Raw genomic sequence first — 22,783 nt, 5'->3', positions numbered from 1 at the left:
GGGATGCAGTCCATCAGGCCCTGGGGATTTATCGGCCTTCAATCCCATCAATTTCCCCAACACAATTTCCCGACTAATAAAGATTTCCCTCAGTTCCCCCTCCTTACTAGACCCTCTGACCCCTTTTATATCCGGAAGGTTGTTTGTATCCTCCTTAGTGAATACCGAACCAAAGTACTTGTTCAATTGGTCTGCCATTTCTTTGTTCCCCGTTATGACTTCCCCTGATTCTGACTGCAGGGGACCTACGTTTGTCTTTACTAACCTTTTTCTCTTTACATATCTATAGAAACTTTTGCAATCCGTCTTAATGTTCCCTGCAAGCTTCTTCTCGTACTCCATTTTCCCTGCCCTAATCAAACCCTTTGTCCTCCTCTGCTGAGTTCTAAATTTCTCCCAGTCCCCGGGTTCGCTGCTATTTCTGGCCAATTTGTATGCCACTTCCTTGGCTTTAATACTATCCCTGATTTCCCTAGATAGCCACGGTTGAGCCACCTTCCCTTTTTTATTTTTACGCCAGACAGGAATGTACAATTGTTATAATTCATCCATGCGGTCTCTAAATGTCTGCCATTGCCCATCCACAGTCAACCCCCTAAGTATCATTCGCCAATCTATCCTAGCCAATTCACGCCTCATACCTTCAAAGTTACCCTTCTTTAAGTTCTGGACCATGGTCTCTGAATTTACTGTTTCATTCTCCATCCTAATGCAGAATTCCACCATATTATGGTCACTCTTCCCCAAGGGGCCTCGCACAATGAGATTGCTAATTAATCCTCTCTCATTACACAACACCCAGTCTAAGATGGCCTCCCCCCTAGTTGGTTCCTTGACATATTGGTCTAGGAAACCATCCCTTATGCACTCCAGGAAATCCTCCTCCACCGTATTGCTTCCAGTTTGGCTAGCCCAATCTATGTGCATATTAAAGTCACCCATTATAACTGCTACACCTTTATTGCATGCACCCCTAATTTCCTGTTTGATGCCCTCTCCAACATCCCTATTACTGTTTGGAGGTCTGTACACAACTCCTGCTAACGTTTTTTGCCCTTTGGTGTTCTGCAGCTCTACCCATACAGATTCCACATCATCCAAGCTAATGTCTTTCCTAACTATTGCATTAATCTCCTCTTTAACCAACAATGCTACCCCACCTCCTTTTCCCTTTACTCTATCCTTCCTGAATGTCGAATACCCCTGAATGTTGAGTTCCCAGCACTGATCATCCTGGAGCCACGTCTCCGTAATCCCAATCACATCATATTTATTAACATCTATTTGCACAGTTAATTCATCCACCTTATTGCGGATACTCCTTGCATTAAGACACAAAGCCTTCAGGCTTTTTTTTTAACACCCTTTGTCCTTTTAGAATTTTGCTGTACAGTGGCCCTTTTTGTTCTTTGCCTTGGGTTTCTCCGCCCTCCACTTTTCCTCATCTCCTTTCTATCTTTTGCTTTTGCCTCCTTTTTGTTTCCCTCTGTCTCCCTGCATTGGTTCTCATCCCCCTGCCATATTAGTTTAAATCCTCCCCAACAGCACTAGCAAATACTCCCCCTAGGACATTGGTTCCGGTCCTGCCCAGGTGCAGACCGTCCGGTTTGTACTGGTCCCACCTCCCCCAGAACCGGTCCCAATGCCCCAGGAATTTGAATCCCTCCCTGCTGCACCACTGCTCAAGCCACGTATTCATCTGCGCTATCCTGTGATTCCTACTCTGACTATCACGTGGCACTGGTAGCAATCCCAAGATTACTACTTTTGAGGTCCTACTTTTTAAATTTAGCTCCTAGCTCCTTAAATTCGTTTCGTAGGACCTCATCCCTTTTTTTACCTATGTCGTTGGTACCAATGTGCACCACGACAACTGGCTGTTCTCCCTCCCATTTCAGAATGTCCTGCACCTGCTCCGAGACATCCTTGACCCTTGCACCAGGGAGGCAACATACCATCCTGGAGTCTCGGTCGCGGCCGCAGAAACGCCTATCTATTCCCCTCACCATTGAATCTTCTACGTTTCATTAAGATCACCTCTCATTCTTCTAAACTCCAATGAGTAGAGGCCCAACCTGCTCAACCTTTCCTCAGAAGACAACCCCTTTATCCCAGGAATCAACCTAGTGAACCTTCTCTGAACTGCCTCCAATGCAAGTATATCCTTCCTTAAATAAAGGAGACCAAAACTGTACACAGTACTCTAGGTGTGGCCTCACCAATACCCTGTACAGTTGTAGCAGGACTTCCCTACTTTTATACTCTATCCCCCTTGCAATAAAGGCCCACATTCCATTTGCCTTCCGAATTACTTGTTGTACCTGCATACTAACTCTGTTTCATGTATGAGGACATCCAGATCCCTATGTACCGCAGCATTTTGTAATCTCTCCCCATTTAAATAATAATTTGCTTTTTTATTTTTCCTACCAAAGTGGATAGCCTCACATTTCCTACATTATACTCCATCTGCCAAATTTTTGGCCACTCACTTAACCGATCTATATCCCTTTGCAGACTGTTTGTGTCCTCCTCACAACTTGCTTTCCCATCCATCTTTGTATCAGCAGCAAATTTGGCTACACAACACTCGGTCCCCTTCAACCATGTCATCAATATAGATTATAAATAGTTGAGGCCCCAGCACTGAACCCTGTGGCACCCCACTTGTTACAGTTTGCCAACCTGAAAATGACCCATTATCTCTGTTTTCGGTTAGTTAGCCAATCCTCTAGCCACCTATATTACCCCCAACTCTGAGAGCTCTTATCTTGTGCAGTAACCTTTTATGTGGCACCTTATTGAATGCCTTTTGGAAATCCAAATATACTTCATCGACTGGTTCCCCTTTATCCATCCTGCTCATTACATCCTCAAAGAACTCTAATAAATTTGTCAAACACTATTTCCCTTTCATAAAACTATGTTGACTCTGCTTGATTGTATTTCTAAATGCCTGCTACTACTTCCTTAATAATGGATTCCAGCATTTTCCCAATGACTGATGTTAAGCTAACTGGCCTATAGTTTTCTGCTTTCTATTTCCCTCCTTTCTTGAATAGGGAGGGGGGGGAATGATAGTGAAAGTTGGAAGGCAGCAATCAAAAGAGTAAGGAACTGGAGTGGTTTTCTACAAGCATCTTTGGTGGGGCCACTGTAATTTACTACATACACAAGTGATCTGGACTTGAATATTGATTAAACCAAATTGAGGGTATAGCTATAGCAAATTATATGAGGACTCAAAGAATGCAGGAGTACATGATGGGCAGTTAGGTGGCAGATACAGTTCAATGTAGAGAAATGCAAATAAGATATTTTGGACGAAAAAGGGGAAGTATAACTTAAATGATAAGATCTTAAATGAGGAGCTGATGGCCTTCAATGCCCAGATATACAAGTCATTAAACGGTGGCAGTGTAAGGAAATAAGGTCAAATAAGGCAAACAGAATGCTTGATTTTGCATCCAGAGGAATAGAATAAAAAGCAAAAAGACAATGTAGTTAGGTTACAACTAGAATAATGCATACAGATTTCAGTACTCAATAAAAGGAAGGAGATAAAATCAATGGACAAGATTCACCAGGGATGACAGATGACGAATTCAGGTTTTCTTCACACTAAAGCAGTGAAGATTGCAGGATGACCTGATAAAAGGGACATGAAGGTTTAACAAACGAGGGAATGATGAGTACTGCTGCTTACCCGGTCTGCTGTAGCACTGGCAACAATCATGTCCAGCACAATAGTGTTGTACTCGGGTGTGCAAAGCTTGCTGGGAACTGCTTTCATTGCAACTGAGAGCGCCACACTCCGTCCATGTCTGACCATCCAGTCAATACCAGATACATCAGCTACAAAAATAGACATGCAACGTCAATACTTCTACCCACAGAGCAGTTACCTATATTTGGGAAAAATATCTTTATGTCGACAATCAGACATAAAAGTAGTTATTATCTGTGACACAGGCTCTTTACAATTAAACAAACAAATATTCTCCCTATACCAACCGTCGTCTGGTTGGTGCAACACTCCAGACAGACCGACAGAGTTCAAGTCCTCAGCGATTATCCGAGGAAGAACCCAGCACTATGATCCACAAGGATACTGAGACACAAGACCAGAGTCCACCTGCTGCATCCTTTCTTTCAAACGTGAAGACTGAATTTTTGATATACTGTTGTGATCACCGGGAAAACTGGTTTCCTTCAGCTGTCAAACTGTTCAGCTGCAACACATAAATTGATCCCAACGCTGAACCTGGAAATTGGTTTTCCAAATTTAATTTTTGATGGTTAGAAAATGTATGAAAATGAGAATCGTATTGAGGAAAAGCACAATAAACTAATTTTAATTTTCCTATAAGAGGGATGACAACAGTTGGAGAGCTTTGCTTTAACGAAACAGCAGAGGAGGCAACTTTTAAGAGCTGACAGAGTACCTTTAAGTAACAGATCTGCCCTTGGACTCTAGTAGAGGATTTGAGCAGATCCTAATTGTAAAAAAAGACCTAAAGAAAGACTTGCATTTATGAAATGCCTTTCATGACCTCAGGATGGCCCAAAGCACTTCACAGCCAAGTACTTTTGGAATTAAGTCACTGTTGTAATGTAGGAAACACAGCAGCCAATTTGCACACAGCAAGTTTCCACAGACTGCAATGTGATAATGAAGAGATAATCTGTTTTAGTGATGTTGGTTGTGGGATAAATTTTGACCAAGACATCAGGGAGAACTCCCTGCTCTTTTTCAAAGAGTGTCATGGGATCTTTCACCTCCACATGAAAGGGCCGACGGGGCATCAGTTTATGTGTCAGCCAAGATTTTGCACTCAAGTCTCTGGAGACGGTGCACTTTTGAATGATGTCAGAGGTCACCCGCGTCTCATGGACTTCCCACGATGCAGGAACTAAGGTGTGCACAGACTCAACTCCAACACGACAATTCCATTTCTGTATTCAGAATTTATATTTTTTCACCTGCAGTTATGGAAACAAGTTATTTTTTTTTTAAACTGGGAGGAGGCAACACCAAGTTTTATCTGCAGAAACAATGAAAGAAACTCAAATGAACGCTGCCAATGTTGACATGCTTTTTGGGGAATTACTCTGGGTTTGGAAGGATTTTTATTCCAATGCATTTGGGCAGATTCAACCCAGTTCCTGATGGGTGCAAATCCACAGCACAAAACACCACATAGTTCAGCACTATTCGGCCAAGCCTAATCTCATAAGCTTTAAATGGGAAAATTCAAGACTGAACCAAGCTGACACAAATACATATCATCGAGTTATATCAAGTCTACAGTACAGAAACATGGCATTTGGCCCAACTGGTCCATGCTGGTATTTATGCTCCACACAAGCCTCTTCCCACCCCTCTTCATCTAACTCCATCAACATATCCTTCTATTTCTTTCTCCCTCATGCTTATCGAGCTTCCCCTTAAATGCACGTAGGCTATTTGCCCCAACTGCTCCTTGTGGTAGCGAGTTCCACATTCTAATCACTCTCTGGGTAAAGAGGTTTCTCCTGAATTCCCCATTGGATTTATTGGTGATGATCTTATATTTATGACTTCTAGTTTTGGTCTCCCCCACAAGCAGAAATATCTTCTCTACGTCTACCCTATCAAACCCTTTTATTATCATAAAGACCTCTATCAGGTCACCACTCCGCCTCCTCTTTTCTAGGGAGAAGAGTTCCAGCCGGTTCAGCTTTTCCCGATAGGTAGAACCTCTGATCGGGTATCATCCTGGTTATCTTTTTTGCACCTTCTCCAGTGCCTCTACATCCTTTTTATATGGAGACCAGAAATGTGCAAGTGTGGTCAAACCAATACTCCAACTGCAAGTAATTGGAAATAATTCCTCTCCAGTATTGCTGTCATGTTGCATATGACTTACCCAAAAGGTGGTTTTTTAGAATTATACTGAGTTCATCATCTGGCAAATATGCACACAACTCTCCCAAACAACCAGCTGAGGCCATGCGTGTGGCATCCTGAGAGGAAGAGACAACCATCAGTGTACTGCACAAAAAGCAATATAAAATACAGGGTAGTAACAATCAGTTGCTGCTTACGCAGTCCTCATCAATACAGCAAGTGATTGGTCACATTTCTTGCCCTCTGTCGCGCGATTTGTCACAACTTTCCGCCGCCATGAAATTGTTAATCTCGAGCAATGGCAGTTCACTTGCCCTATTTATTGCGTAGTCATCATCATAGGCAGTCCCTCGAAACGAGGATGACTTGCTTCCACGTCAAAAAGGGATGAGTTCACAGGTGTTTCAATGAAGGACCTAAAATTCCAGGTCCTGAACTACATATTGAAGGATGGAAGATGCCTGTGCGTGCATTTTTTTAAACACGTGGTGGCCGTTGCACACCAGCCAACACACGGGCTTGACAGAGCTAGGTCTTGGTCCAGTGACAAGGGTTAACCAAGATGACTGGAGACCTGCTCTGCTGCACGGACCTCGTGCACACACATATCGCAGTGTGGGCTGGCCCGTGCTGCCCCTGGGCCCTCGCCCCCGAACTCACTCCTCTCCTGGGCCCCGGTCACACCCCTCCACAGCCTCCAACAAAATAGCATGTCAGTAATATTGCACAGTAACAAGTGAGTGAACCTACAGTTCTCCATATCCATTCCAGCTCTGTCATACCTCATCGTGTCCCAGCATTCCTAACAACTGAGTGGTGATGTTCTTCCGGATAGTTCCATCAACCTTGGCACCAGCCCCCTGAATGACAAAACGCAGTGCCTGAAGCAGAGTCTCTCTGAAAGCAGACAATAAAATCAGCAATGCTGCAGAACAAGCAAACTTAATAAAACACTTTGCTATCACTTTTGTTCCGAGATCCTGAAGATATATAAATCCTGAATTTAGGGGATGCCGAGTGCTCCAACCTCCCTCACTCGGAGGCAATAAATAAAATGCTCTTGCGCAAAGACTCAAACATGACAGATTACTACTGCCGGTTATGGTCTTCCTCATTCTTTGCGCATACCTTCATCTCCCCATACGAACAAACAAACCGCCTCCACTTAAGAATTTAGCACCATCCAGCCATCAAGATCCTTGACTCAGGTGCTCTTCCCTCAGCCTCACTATCTGTCTATCTTGTTTTGGGCGTGCAATATAGATTTGGATTTATTTTACAGCCTCTCACCCGCTCCCTCCATCACTCCAATTTATTCCTCTCCCTGGTACAGACTGCTGTCCGTGTACAGTTCCATATGCTTGCGGTAATATTGTGTAGCACCACACCCCTAAAAAGGACAGGGTCCCAGTGTCCACGACCCCCCAGGAGATGCACTACTATTCATTGTGCAGGTTGAAATGACCGAGGAAGAATCCAAATATTTCTTGAGGAGCAATACAAATAAAGTTCCAGCGGACACCATCTCTCCCTCCAATCTGCGGCACATACCTCACACTCGAATCATCCGCGCTCCGCACTAGATTCAGCAGTTCAGTAAACAGTGGGTCCACCTTGGCGTGAATAACGATCAGATTCCCAAGAGCCTCTGCTGCTTTCAGGCGGACAGCACGATTTGTGTCAGACAGGGCTTTCGTGAAGGTGGTTTGCAGTTGCGGAAGGAAGGGCTTCAGGGCAATCCCCACCTACACATCACAAAAAAATAGAAGAAAACGCGGCAATTAAATGAAAGCCGACGACAGCGCTGGAAGATATGCTTCAGTTCGCAAAAGCATATTTAACTACGACACATTACACTCAAAGAAACTTTACAATTGTTTCAATATCAGCCAATAAGTGAAAGAACCTATCCTGGATCAAGATCAGCGCAAGGTACCAGTGCTAAGCTCGCCCCATCAACAAAGGTCCATACAATGTATGTCAAAAATTACAGGACATTATGTGCTTCGGAGGTTACCAGAAGGCATGGTGGTTTTCCATATATATGATAGGCTGCCACAGTAGATGTTGAAAAAAGTTCAGAGAACTAGAGGCACCAGAAAATCCTGAGGTTACTCTTCATAGGGAACAGTTCTCATCTTCATCCTCATTGAAATCACTAACTGGACCACCGTCGAATGTCAGATAAGAGAGGAGCAGAAAGGGACGGCCCAGTGCTTATACGAAGCATGTGTTGTATGTCTCAGAATTGGATTCATTCACTAAGACTTTGATTTGAGGAGATCGATAGGTGGACGGTCAGAGTGCAATTGCTAAGCAAACACCAGGGAACTGGTTATACCTGTAGCATTCTATGTTCTGACGTTAAACCGGTTCATTTGTTTGGTGGGATCATTTGTGCTTGTCTGATGGGTTATACAGCTACAGCGTCCGAAGCCCAGAATCCTCGGGAATGAGTCCGTGCCGCTTTTAAGGTTTTTACGGATTTCAGACAAGCAAATCAATAGTCCGAAATCCAGAACCCTCGACCGAATCCGTGCCAGGTTTTGTGCGGCGAGGTCCGAAATCCGGCAAAACCCAAAATCCGGCATGAATTTAGTCAAGGATTCCAGATTTCAGACTTGATTTTCTTGTCTGAAATCCGGAATCCTCGGTCTAATCTGTGCCGGATATTGGGTTTTGCCTCAAAAATGTCTGGGTTTCGGACAATAATTCCGAACGACTCCACAGCTGTGTACAAAATGTCCGGTTTCCGGATTCGGGACATTGCACCTGTGATACTAACAGGTCATGGGAAACGGAGTGGGAAGGGGGGCAGAATGATCCTGAAGGATTGCACTGTGGCAAGATGGGAGTTGCGGCTCCTCCACTCCCAGGAAAGGGGAAGAGAAAGTTGGATACACAAGGCAAAAGCTGGAAGGGGAAGAGCAAGGGACAAAAGGGAATGAGCTGCTGCATTTACTGACTTGTATCATGGTTACCGGTTATGATCAAATACACTGCTCCAAGTACATAACCGAGTTCCGAGTTTTTCTGAAAGAAGTTGAAGACACTGATCATCTGCTTTTGTGGGACTCCACAAGACAATGGTAACAAAGGCAGCAATCTTTCACCAGTAAAGTTTGATTATTTAATGCAAACACATCTTAGCAAGCACACAACACGATACATTTTAATTGTTCTCTCTCAGATATCAACCAAATTTCATCTTCCTGGCCCATATGTAGAATATCTGGTTAGCGTCACTATAAAAAGTTAAAAAGTAACATTACCCACCTTCTGCAACAGCTTCTTCATTTCTTAAAGCAGAATATATCCTCTCTATACATATAGGATTGGGGGGTGACTGAAATGGGAAAATGTCCAGGACGGGCTTCGGATGGAGGCCTTTGCTCTTACCTTGCCGAGCAGCAGACTGAGGGTGTCCAGGAGAGCCACCTTCACGTTCCAGCTGAACCGGTCACCTAGGATACGGATCAGAGGTCCGGTGATGTTCACCACAGATGGTTTCAGCGCTTCTGCAGAAGTTAGCTTGATAACAAGCCCAAGTGCTTTGGCAGCTTCCTCCTTCTGCTCGGGGCTTCCAGTCAGTACGCCCTCTCGGAGAATAGGCAGGATCGACGTAACACCCTGCAACAAAACCGTATGGATTGAATAAGTTCTTTACCGGTTTTACATGACCAAACGCCTCTCTTGCTTCCCAGTCAAGTCCTAGATTCAAACATGGCTGCAGACTGCAGGAAGATGTCAATGAACTGGTCAGGTGGGCGGAAGAGTGGCAAATGGAATTCAATCCAGATAAGTGTGAGGTAATGCATTTGGGGAGGTTTTACAAGAAAAGGGAATACACATTAAATGGTAGGGCACTGAAATGTGTAGAGGAACAAAGGGTCCTCGGAGTGTATGTCCACAGATCCCTGAAGGTAGCAGGCCAGGTAGATAAGGTGGTTAAGAAGGCATATGGAATACTTGCCTTTATTAGTTGAGGCATGGAATACAAGAGCAAGGTTCTGCTTGAACTGTAGAAAATACTGGTTATGCCGCAGCTGGATTACTGTGTACAGTTCTGGTCACCACATTACAGGAAAGATGTGATTGCACTGGAAAGGGTGCAGAGGAGATTTACAAAAACGTTACCTGGACTGGAGAATTTTGGCTAGAAGGAAAGATTGGAGATGCTGGATCTGTTTTCTTTGGAACAGAGGAGGCTAAGGGGAGACCTGATTAAGGTGTATAAAATTATGAGGGGCCTGGATAGAGTGGATAGGAATGACCTGTTTCCCTTGGCAGAAGGGTCAACAACCTGGGGGCATAGATTTAAAGTAATTGGGGGCAGGCTTAGAGGAGATATGAGGGGGAATTTCTTCACCCAGAGAGTGGTGGGGGTCTGGAACTCAGTGCCTGAAAGGGTGGTAGAGGCAGAGACCCTCACCACATTTAAAAAATACTTGGATGTGCACTTGAAGTGCCGTAACCTACAGGGCTACGGACCAAGAGCTGGAAAGTGGGATTAGGCCGGATAGCTCTTGGTCCACCGGTGTGTACACAATGGACCAAAATGGCCTCTTTCTGTGCTGTAAATTTTTATGATTCTATGGCCTCCTGTTACTGTGCCATGAGAACCAGAGCTAAAACAACATTATGTTTGAATGCTGGGATTTAATTCACTGTGAAGAAAAGGTCAGTGGTATGACTCATAATCCCTCTGCCCACATGTCTCGTTTCCAGACTGTTTTCTCCTCTCCCACTTTATGCTCAATTCCTTGTAAACAAGTAGGTTGCTTCATTTTTAGTTTTTAATCAATTGCCAAATACATTTCTGGACCTCAATTATTCTTGAAGGTCCCCCACCCTTTCAATTGTCACCCCAAAATATAGACTTGACAGCTCACAATTTCATAAAATGTCTCCTATTTTGCAAGTCTCAAAATTTAGTTCTGTACAGCTTTCAGTTGTGCAGCCAGAGGCCTGCTGTAATTTCTCTCCTCTCCAGTACACCGTCAAAAATATGTTAAAACAAGCACTTCCTTTGGGTTCATTATTCTGGGAGAATTTGCCACAGCTTATCGACAGTTAAGTGAATGCATTCCATTTACCATTCATCACTCAGTGACAGCATTCCCACCTTTGAGGTCAGAGGGTTGTGGGTTCAAGTCCCACCCCAGAGACTCGAGCACAAAATCCATGCCGACACTCTCAGTGCAGGACTGAGGGAGTGCTGCACTGTCGGAGGTGCCGTTTTTCGGGTGAGTCGTTCAAGCGACGTCCTGCCTGCCTTCTTAGGTGGGTGACAAAGATCCCATGGCAGTATTTTGAAGAGGAGCAGGGGAGTTCTCCTCGGTGTCCTGGCCAATGTTTATATCCCTCAACCAACATCGCTCATAATCATGTGACAGGTTTTTGTGCACAAATTGGCTGCTGTGTTTCCTGCATTACAACAGTGATTACACTTCAAAAGTATTTCATTGGCTGTGAAGCCCTTTGGAATGTCCTGTAAGGCGCTCTGTAAATGCTAGTTCTTTATCCGTTTGCGATTATGGGATGCATTGATTTGTGCCCACATGTGGATTTTCTTACCTTCTTGGGAATACAGAATCCCAGCAGGTGCTCCCCTTTGGCCTCCGCTGCTGCTGCACGGATGTCTCTGTGGAGATCATCCACGAGTGATAGTTGGCTTCCAGCATCCAATTTCTGATGCAGGGAAAATAAACATAAAACTAAAATGATGTCTGCAGAGCTTTCTATCCAAATTAACACAGCAAAGATACAGCTTATAAATTCGAAGTTAGGTTTTTCTTTAGAAGTGAGCCACTCCACTGAAATACCCAGTGGATTGTGTGGGAGGCAGATGGGTAATGGTCATGGAGGCCCATTGCAGAGCATCAGTGCAGCTCAGAGCCAGGCAGGCCACCCCACCCTGCATGTACACACAGACAGTCAAGTACCTTGGTTATTGCATTTAGAGCATCCCAACTCTCATTCAAGACAGTCTCTTCTGTGTCATTGAGCAATCTGATCAAGCCGGACATCAGGTTCCTGACGTGGGCAAAATAGTCAGCCTTGGTCTTGGAGCAGTAAACGTTGATGATTGTCGCCGCGGCTTTGCGCATCCCGACATCTGGGTTCCTCGTCGCCTCCAGGAGATCCTCCAGGATGACCCTTTGACCAATCTCATCCCCCACAGACAGAATTACTGTGTGACAGTTAGCCAGCTCCTGCACAAAAGGAAAACATCTCATTAGGTCATGCGAGAGCTGTCACAGGCGCTGAAGGTAAAGGATGGCAGTGCGTAACAGCCTGTTGCTGTCCTTGAACTACTTTAAAAACAAAAGTTGAGAGTGTTATGACATTAAAGCTGATTGAAAATATGGCCCCACTGTTTAAACCGGTGCTTAATTAATGGGATTTCCTTTAAAGCTTTTAGGCTATACGACTGATGTTGAACTGCACAAGAACCTCAAAGATAACCTTGGCACACATGTGGATGTCTTAATAAAGTAAAGATTCCAGGACTTTCAGCATGGTGTGCTCTATGGAAACCAGCCGTGTGTTATTCAGCAACAGTGAAGATATCTTCCCTGCAGACTCTCACCTCTTGCTCCTCACTGGTTCCCATCTTGTTTTTCAGTGCAGTCATCACAGCGGGCAGGATCACATTGAGATGGCGCGTCAACGCATCGCCCGCCACTGAAGACAGGAACGCTAGCACCCGGGTGTTTACTGGTGGTGCTATCAGCTGCAGAGAATGAGAAAAACAGAAAGGGATGAAGAGGGCCACCTATTCTTTTCAGCAAGCTCCAAAATCTGTGCTGTTGGGAATCTGAAACGCCCAACAACACACCTCCTTGCCACTTTTATATTATCTAGAGGATGTTCCCCCTGGGTTCGGGATGGAGACTGGGATCATTCCTGGAGGACGCATTACATTTTGGGTTATTTTATTTTCAGTGGCAAGATAGTTCTGCAACCTGCGTACTTGTGCTAATTTTGCTTTGGAAAATAATGGAAAATCTTTAATCACAGATTTCTCCTTCCCCAGTTTTAATATTATTCCCTACATGTCAGTTGAACTAATCAAAATCGAAAATCACTGGGAATAATTCTTTGAACTTTGGATGCCACTGGTGCAGTTTACAGGACAGTATTCTTACTGCAGGCACAGTCTTCCTCGTTATCTGCGGTTAAGGCCAGCTATTGCATACAAATGAACAAGTTTACAGCCAAATAAACAAAGTCTTGCACTGCACCCCCTTAAGAGTTTGTCTTACATCTGGGGCACTCATCACATGGGCAAGTTGGATGGTGGTACAGCTTATAATCACAATGCACTCGGTATGGCTGTCCCCAGACAATAATGTTAAAGCACTGGCTGCCTTCTGGCTGATATTGGTGTCCCAAGACAAAACGGTCAAGAACATCTGGGACCAAGGGCAGGATCCCTTGCACACTACACTCTGTCAGGGAGGCTTTGAGGGTGTCCCTTGTAACGTTTCCTCTGTCCACCTTTGGCTCATTTGCCGTGAAGGAGCTTCGAGTAGAGTGCTTGCTTTGGGAGTCACGTGCCTGGCATGCGAACAATGTGCCACTGACACCTGGGAGACCCTGGCCAAAGACCGGCCAAAGTGGAGGAAGTGCATCCGGGAGGACGCCGAACACCTCGAGTCTCATCGCCGAGAGCATGCAGAAATCAAGCGCAGGCAGCGCAAAGAGTGTGCGGCAAGCCTGTCCCACCCACCCTTTCCCTCAACGACTGTCTGTCCCACCTGTGACAGACTCTCGTATTGGACTGTTCAGCCACCTAAGGACTCATTCTGAGAGTGGAAGCAAGTCTTCCGAGTCCGAGGGGCTGCCGATGATGATGATGATGACGACACTGTCAGAAAGCCACATGGCTCAATGCTAGTGAGACTATGCTCAAAGTCGCCCTACATCAGCCATCGATGAAGGAGCGAGTATTCTCCCTCTCACACTCTCCAGACAGAAGTCTTGCTGCATGCCCAGGTTTTGCCTTGTGCTTGGCTCATTTTCTACATACCTTTGGCACGAGGTAAGGAAGAACGACGCGACTCTTCACTGCCATCACTTGCTTCAATCCGTCCAGAGCAAACTCTGCCATTCCCTCATGATTCTGCAATGGACAGAAGAGTCAGTGATGTCAGTCCAATCCAACCCAACCAACCCATGCACACAACAACCTGCATTTATATGGTGCCTTTAACGTAGTAAAACATCCCAAGGCACTTCACAGGAGCGTTATCAAATAAAATCTGACACCGAGCCAGATAATGAGAGATCAGGACGATGATGGGTTTTAAGGAGCATCTTAAAAGGAGAGGTGGGGAAGTTTCAGGAGGGAATTCCAGAGCTTCGGCATAAAATTGCACACAGTAACAGAAAGAACGGACACTATGGCCATGATATTGACGGGTGGGTTTGGTAAGCCGGTGGGTGGGGCATGAACACATGGAGTTTTTTTTAACGGGCTGCTGTGGAGTTTTAACTCCAGTTTGGGGAGGGGTGGGGGCGGGGGGGAAGCTGCGAGGCGGTCCAATCCCAGGGAGAGGGGTAAACCTGGGGGGGGCCAGGAGTATGCACTCCTTCTGTCGGCCCACAGACAGTGCTGGAAGAAAACTTATCTTTTCCCCGAAGCTGTCCTTGTCTCCCTTGAGTTGCTCGGTTTCCCGAGGCCTGGGAAACCTGACCAGCCAGGGTTAAACTTGTAAAACAAGTTAAATGTGAGGCTTACAGCCTCATTATAATATTTAAAAGGGATCCCGCCCCCTGGGAGCAGGTTGGCTGCCCACCCCTTGTCCTGCCTCCGTTACACCTGGAACTGCGCGGGTTGGAGTCGGGGTTGAGATTTCACTTTTTTTTTTAAAAACATCGTACCCATCCCCAACCCAACCATTTTTGAGAGTTAGAATCACCCCCGATATTATCCCAATCAGTTTGTCACACAAGAGAAGCAGGCACTAGAACTCAAACACACATTCTCAAACTTTATAGACAGTACTTTTCTCTCTCAGACAGGAGTAAAAGGGCAAACATGCCTGCACTATAACCTCCCCTCCTCCAAACACTCACAAGCTGCTCCAGCAGGAATGGTAGAATATCATCAAGGGCCTGATACCCAATTGTTGAGTGAAGCTGCTCAAACGTCTTGGACGCAGCCTCTCGAACTTCTTCCAGAGGGTCACAGAGGGCTTTGCGCACCGTGGGAACGAGAGACTCAGAGAAGACAAGCACCTAGGGACAGAGGCAAGGAAGAGTCAGAATCAGTAATGACCTGCAGCATGATTTAAGTAATAAAATCAGAGCTGAGATTACTAAGGGGGGGGGGGGGGGGGACGGGACACTCACAGCAATAACTCTACACTGCCTAAGCTTACTAGCTTACGAAGTGCATCTGAAATATTCCACACCCTCTGCTCCACCTTATGCCAATCTTATGCTTGAAGCTATATTGCTGTGCTGCATACATCTCTTCAATTTGTTCCTAGTGTTTCCATCAATTAGTATAAAACCATTTAAGCTTGCCCTTCAGTAACCCATTAACCTTTTTTGAACCTGTTATATTAGCATTTATTTCTATACTCAACATTTCCCTATGCATATTAAGCAATAACCATTTGCTCATCTACTTTCACCAACAACTTGCATTTATATAATACTTTTAATGTAGTAAAACATCCCAAGGCACTTCACAGGAGCGATTATGAGACGAAAAATTCAACACCAAGCCACATAAGCGTCATTGGAGGAGATGACCAAAAGCTTGGACAAAGGTAGGTTTTAAGGAGTGTCTTAAAGGAGGTAGAGAGCTGGAGAGGTTTAAGGAGGGATCCCAGCGCTTAGGGCCTACTCAGTTGAAGGCACGACCAATGGTGAATCAATTAAACTCGGGACATCACAAGAGACCAGTATTGGAAGAGTGCAGAGATCTCTCAAGGCTTGTAGGGCTGGAGGAGGCTGCAGAGATAGGGAAGGACAAGGCCATGAAGGGATTTTAAAACAAGTATGGGAATTTTAAAATTGAGGCATTGCTCATCCAGGAGCCAATGTAGGCCAGCGAACACAGGGTTGGTGAGTGAATGGGATTTGGTGAGAGTTAGGACACGGGCAGCAGCATTTTGGATGAGTTCAAGTTTACGGAGGGTGAAGATGAGGCGCCAGCCATGAGGGCATTGAAATAGTCAATAGAGGTAACAAAGGCATGGATGAGAGCTTCAGTCGATGAGTAGGAGTAGGGGCGGAGTCAGGCGATGCTATGGAGGTGGAAGGTCTTGATGATAGAGTGGATATGTGGTTGGAAGCTAAACTGGTGTCCAATACAACAAGATTGCAAAAGGTCTGGTTCAGCCTCAGAAGTCGGTGGCTAGGGAACAGTGTGTGGGGCGGGGCCCGAAGACAATGGTTTGGTCTTCCCAATATTTAGTTGGAGCAAATTTCTGCTCATCCAGTCCTGGATATCAGACAAGCAGTGTGACAAATCAAGCACAGTGGAGGGGTTGAGAGAAGTGCTGGTGAGGCAGAGCTGGGTGTGGGGGTCGTCAGCCGACACCAGACTTGTTTACGGATGATGTCGCCGAGGGACAGCACGTACTTAAGAAATAGGAGGGGGCCAAGGATAGATCCTTAGGGAACACCAGAGGTAATGGTGCGGAATGGGAAGAGAAGCCGCTGCAGGTGATTCTCTGGCTACGGTTCGATAGATAAGAATAGAACCAGGACGATGGTCGGATGAGGATGGTGTGGTCAACCGTATCAAAGGCTGCAGACAGGTCGAGAAGGACGAGGAAAGATAGTTTACTACTATCACAGTCACATAGGTGGTAATTTGTGACTTTGATAAGAGCTGTTGGTACTGTGGCAGGGGCAGAAACCTGATTGGAGGGACTCAAACATGGAGTGCCGGGAAAGATGAGCACGGATTTGGGAGACGACAACATGTTCAAGGAGGAAAGGGAGGTTGGAGATGGGGCGGTAGTTTGCAAGGACAGAGGGGTCAAGGGTGGGTTTTTTGAGGGCTGATGACGGCAGGTTTGAAGGGGAGGGGGATAGTATGTGAAGAGAGGCAACCATTTACAATGTCAGCTAACATGGCGGCCAGCAGTTTGGTGGAATAGGATCCAAGGAGCAGGAATTGGTTTGAGCTCAGAGGGCATGAGGGGAGATAGCAGAGAAACGAGAGAAAGATGAGAGTTCAGGATCAGGGCAGGGTGAACCTTAAGTTTGGCAATCTAGGGGGAGGAAGGGAAGATGGTCTCAATCTTTGTGACAAAGTCGTCCTCACACTTGTTGGAGGTGAGGGTGGAGGAGGCAGGGCAGAGGGGTTTAAGGAGATGGTTTGCAGTGAAGAAAAACCAGGGGTTAGTTTTTGCATTCCAGGATAATCTGGGAATAGTGAGCAGTTTTGGCAGAGGAGAGCGGGACTCGAGTGCTTTATGTGGTCTCGACAGATCAGGTGATGAATGGTTAAACCAATTGTCCGCTATAGATGTTCAAGTCTGTGACAAGACCGAAGTGTAGATGAGGACCATACCAGGGGGAATAACCAGGGTGAGACAGAGTAATGGTTTCAATGGGAACAAGGGCACCAAAGGTGGAGGTGAGGATGTGATTAAGCACAAGTTTCGTGGTGAATGGACGGCCAAAGGCTGCAGTTGGAAATTTGAAAGTGCAGTTGTAAGTGACAGAACGAAGTGGGGTTGGGAGGGAAAAGGGGGATACAAGGAAGGGATCGGAGATGGCCTTATCTGTGATTGCCACAATTGGAATAGAGACCACATGAAATGGCGAGGTTGAGGGGGTGCCATGAATACGACTTGGGGAGTTCATATGGAGGGAGAGATTTAGGGATGATGTAGGGAATGGAGCGACCCTGCCCTCTATGATGAGCTTTTCTTTATGATCAGATGAGAGAGAACATGAAGATGGAGGTTGAATTCACCAAGGAAGAGAAGTTGCTCGGTGCAGTGGCTGAGGGAGGAACCAACATCTTCGCCCCTTTCCTGCTAAAACTCATTGAAGTGCAGCTCAGTTATGCTTTGTATTTGGCGTCAACACTTCAGCTCCCACCTGCTTGTGTGCAAGACATCCTTCCCGTAAAAGTCCCAACTACCCCAGAAAGTCCTCGTTAGCTCCATAGTCAACACTCTCCTTTTAGCAGCAGAGATCTTGGATAGGATCGGATCGGGACATCACACAATTACACAAACTCAATACTACATTAACTATAATCAGCTACTTACTGCATCTTTACTGGTCGATTTCATGATCTCACTGAGACCGATACAGACTCCCTGCCTCTCGTCGCTCTTCTCAGACTTTAACCCGGCTTCCAGAATTGGAATAATCTCTGGCAAAATCTTCTCCCCAAGCTTTCGCACAAGATCACCCAGTGTCCTTGCAGCAATCTGCAGATAGAAGGCCAATCATACGTCAATACAAAACCCATTTGAGCTTCAGACTTGACGGAAAATTTGTATTTAGAAACAGAATGAGAATTTCAGAATGGTTAAATGTCTCTGTATAAACCACAAGTTATCCAGTAATGTGTGGCACATCCACACAGGCCACAACAGACAACCAATCAATCCTAAGTTTGCTATTGGAGCAATGTGATGTGCCAGTGATCTGTTTTTTCCACTCTGGTCATCCCCAGCAGTCCAGTCATCAGACTAGCTCACAACCGCCTGACATTTATTACACTATTTCCGACAAATCAGGACCAGCTTTGAAGATTCCAAGATCCACCGATTGGAATGGCATTGGCATCTCAGCACATTGATGCAATCACACCATTGTGGATGTGGAGATAGGTTTGAGAGAACTAACATTGTGCCGTGGATGTGTGAAAAGCAGCGAACAGCAAGGAGTACATCAGAAGCCATTTTATTAGTGGACACAAATCCTGAATTTTGAAAACATGCAACAGGGTCTGCCAATTGCTCACACCAGGATCAGTGTCCTTTTCTATTTACATAAATGGTTAATTTTGGAGTGGGGTTGTTTTTCTGAAATGAATAAAAAGTGAATGATTGACAATTGACCTTATTTGTTGTGCGTCGTTGCACAGGAATACGACAGTTGCTAGTGGTGATTCATTTAAGTAGTAAGCTCATGTCTGTCTGTTGCTTAGTGGCACATCACATTTATCTTTTTTTAACCTTGCGTCAGTGTGACATTTGCACCTAACATCTGTTATTATTGTGTGACATTTCTCACACCAAAAGCATAGCACGGATGCAAGTTGGAGACTGCTACCGACAGACTGAGGAGTGGAGGAGACCGCCATTATAAGAACATAAAAAATAGGAGCAGGAGTAGGCCATACGGCCCCTCGAGTCTGCTCCGCCATTCAATATCATGGCTGATCTGATCATGGACTCAGCTCCACCTCCCTGCCCGCTCCCATAACCCCTTATCGTTTAAGAAACTGTCTATTTCTGTCTTAAATTTATTCAATGTCCCAGCTTCCACAGTTCTCTGAGGCAGCGAATTCCACAGATTTACAACCCTGAGAAGAAATTTCTCCTCATCTCAGTTTTAAATGGGCGGCCCCTTATTCTAAGATCATGCCCTCGAGTTCTAGTCTCCCCTATCAGTGGAAACATCCTCTCTGCATCCACCTTGTCAAGCCCCCTCAATCATATGTTTCAATAAGATCACCCCACCTCTCATTCTTTTGAATTCCAATGAGTAGAGGCCCAACCTACTCAACCTTTCCTCATAAATCAACCTCATCATCTCCGGAATCAACCTCGTGAACCTTCTCTGAACTGCCTCCAAAGCAAGCATATCCTTTCGTAAATATGGAAACCAAAACTGCATGCAGTATTCCAGGTGTGGCCTCATTAATACCTTATATAGCTGTAGCAAGATTTCCCTGCTTTTATACTCCATCCCCTTTGCAATAAAGGCCAAGATTCCATTGGCCTTCCTGATAACTTGCTGTACCTGCATACTATCCTTTTGTGTTTCATGCACAAGTACTCTCAGGTCCCACTGCACTGCAGCACTTTGCAATCTTTCTCCATTTAAATAATAACTTGCTCTTTAATTTTTTCTGCCTAAGTGCATGACCTCGCACTTTCCAACATTATACTCCATCTGCCAAATTCTTGCCCACTCACTTAGCCTGTTTAAGTCCTTTTGCAGATTTGTGTGTGTCCTCCTTACACATTGCTTTTCCTCCCATCTTTGTATCGTCAACAAACTTGGCTACGTTACACTCAGTCCCTTCTTCCAAGTCGTTAATATAGATCGTAAATAGCTGGGGTCTTAGCACTGATCCCTGCGGCACTAGTTACTGGTTGCCAACCCGAGAATGAACCATTTATCCCGACACTCTGTTTTCTGTTAGTTAGCCAATCCTCTATCCATGCTAATATATTACCCCCAACCCCGTGAACTTTTATCTTGTGCAGTAACCTTTTATGTGGTACCTTGTCAAATGCCTACTGCTGGCATCAGTCACTGGCATTGTGTGACTTTTCCAATTAGTTGCGGTTCTGTTCGTTTAGAACCTCCCCACCTCCTCACCAAACACTTGCTTACACTGCATGGATGGTACTGTTCCTTTAGGTGCTTGTCCAAATAAGACAAAATTCCTCTTGGCTGATGATGAATTTTTAAGGTACATGACGTTCGGTTGTTTCTCCCTTGATCCACTTCTGAAGGCAGTGAACTGTTCAACAGGCACCTGAACGATTCATTTGTGACCCTTGACGTCGAGTGCTGAGGCAAGCTGTTTGAGTGAGAAGTGGGGGGAGGGGGGGGGGGGGGGGAAAGAGGAAGTGGAGGTGGAATGGCACCCTGTCCAATTATGTCCTCGCCCAATGAGTGTGCACGTGCACTTCCTGCCAGAGGTCACTGGCTATGGAGGAGGTTAAGTAACCCTGGCTGATGTTCCTCACACAACCTATTTAAGGGCTAATTATTTCATCCATACACCTGCCATGGTTAGGAGCAGCTAATTCACCATGGAGCAACACCTGGACTGGACTGGACTGGACTGGACCATCCTTCAGGAGTTCAGATTCAGTGAATAAACTCACTCAGCCACAGCAGGAGCCTTATCCATTTACATAACAGTTTCAATAAATTTCTTTTTGGGTATTTGTATCACCCTGGAGAGCTAACATTTTTGCTGCTCAATTAATCGTTTTGCTTGTCCAAACAGGAGACTTATGATGCCCCTTCGCCACAGCCAATAACCTGAATATCCATCGTTGAGGTTTCTCCTGGGCAACACCTTAATTAGACTGCCTGCGCGGAGCTTCAGTTCCACTGGCCATGAATCCCATGTAGGTGCTCCTCTCCCGGCAGTTACATTTTAAACATTTGGACAGTGCAGGCAGTGACTGTGGTATAAATAGACCCATAGAGATACTTCCTCTCAATTCAGTTTTATTTATTGATACAAAGGTCCTGGCTGTTCTGCAATGATTCCCCGGAAGATTGAGATTTCTCATTGTTCTAACGAGCTGAATAACTATCCTGAAAGCCAAGGGTTCCGTTCGCCTTGTTTCATGTTATCTGATAATTGGACAGTTTTCATTTATGCCATACTTCAAACTAAAAACACATTTATTTGAAAGAGGCAGCTTGGGAAGTTTGAGTGGAAGTTCATTTGCTTCAGTATTATCCCGAGTATGGAGTTAATGATTTGTGCTTCAATACATGAGTCATAGGGTTGGACCAGTGTTTAAATCTGGTGTCACGCCAGGATCGACACAGCATCTTCTTGATCCAGTTCACACTTGTGTGTTCTGACTGGTTTGCAGTGTGGTTGGCATGGTAACAGCACAGAATCGTTAGTTGCCGGTTTATGCTCAGTTGCTGCACTGAGAGTACAGGTAGTTTGTTGGAACACAGCACATGAAAGGATTGTTTGGATTCATTTTCCAGCTTTTAAAAGTTCACAATGATGTTTTTACATGTAACGTTTGAGATTTTCAGCATTGTGGCTATTTTGATTTTTTTTTTGGGGTGCCATGATTAGTCTGGAGAACAACATCTTAACAGTTATGTAAATTAAGTTCTCGAGAAAGGGAGGGGGGGATGGTTTTCAAAAGTTGTTGCAGCTGAAGAAAGATGGCAGGTTATCAGGCCTTCCCTTTGGCTGTCCCTCAAATAGACTGCATGATGAGACACCTCGATTTAATGATGATTATGCCAACCATTTATAACAATACTTCTGCAGCTCTCCCCTCAGCATTCTTTCCACCAACTTGACACCTAACCCCCTGTGGACACAGAACTCAAACTCACCGTCCTCTTGTCAGCACAAGTACTGGCCAAGAAACCCAGCAAGAGAGTGAAGAGCGTCGGCAGGATTTCCCGCAGCGTCCGTGGCGTGTTGGACACAACGATCTTCCAGACGTGCAGCGAGGCCTGTCGCACCATCAGCTGGGTGTCAGAGCGGCCCATGTAGAGACCAGCAAGGACACGATTCCGCCTCTCCAGGCCGAGTGCACCAATGATAGCCTGAAAGAATGGAAAACACCAGGTCAGATTCCACCACAACATTCAACACCCGATGCATAGTTATATTGAATGTACAGCACAGGAACAGGCTATTCGGCTCAACTGGTCCGTGGTGGTGTTTATGCTCTACACGAGTCTCCTCCCACCCTATTTCATCGATCAGCATATCTTTCTATTCTTCCTTGTGTACTTATGAAACTTCCCCTGAAATGCATGTATGCACTATGCCTCAACTACTCCAAGTGGTAGCAAGTTCCACTTTTTCACCAGTCTTTGAAAGACTTGCATTTATATGACTTTAATGACCACCAGACGTCTCTCAGCCAATGGAGTGCTTTTGCGGTGTAGTCACTGTTGTAATGTAGGAAATGCGGCAGCCAATTTGCGCACAGCAAGCTCCCA

General features: G+C 45.4%; 1 protein-coding gene across 1 annotated transcript in view; it reads right to left on the bottom strand.

The window, feature by feature from the left end:
* gcn1 (GCN1 activator of EIF2AK4) overlaps window positions 1-22,783 on the bottom strand; it is a 154,919-nt gene that overhangs the window by 10,049 nt on the left and 122,087 nt on the right. The window contains exons 44-55 of the mRNA XM_070887575.1: window positions 22,166-22,381; window positions 18,142-18,306; window positions 14,975-15,136; window positions 13,926-14,018; window positions 12,483-12,626; window positions 11,836-12,105; window positions 11,468-11,581; window positions 9,290-9,520; window positions 7,442-7,635; window positions 6,673-6,787; window positions 5,910-6,006; window positions 3,707-3,855 (exon numbers count right to left, since the gene is read on the bottom strand). Of these exons, the coding sequence (XP_070743676.1) occupies window positions 3,707-3,855; window positions 5,910-6,006; window positions 6,673-6,787; window positions 7,442-7,635; window positions 9,290-9,520; window positions 11,468-11,581; window positions 11,836-12,105; window positions 12,483-12,626; window positions 13,926-14,018; window positions 14,975-15,136; window positions 18,142-18,306; window positions 22,166-22,381 (1,950 nt within the window). The remainder of the gene's footprint in view (window positions 1-3,706; window positions 3,856-5,909; window positions 6,007-6,672; window positions 6,788-7,441; window positions 7,636-9,289; window positions 9,521-11,467; window positions 11,582-11,835; window positions 12,106-12,482; window positions 12,627-13,925; window positions 14,019-14,974; window positions 15,137-18,141; window positions 18,307-22,165; window positions 22,382-22,783) is intronic.

This window comes from Pristiophorus japonicus, chromosome 8, assembly GCF_044704955.1.
Source record: "Pristiophorus japonicus isolate sPriJap1 chromosome 8, sPriJap1.hap1, whole genome shotgun sequence".
Classification (NCBI taxonomy): Eukaryota; Metazoa; Chordata; class Chondrichthyes; family Pristiophoridae; genus Pristiophorus; species Pristiophorus japonicus.
Note: the sequence above shows the minus strand (reverse complement) of the source record. Positions and strands in the feature narration are given on the sequence as shown.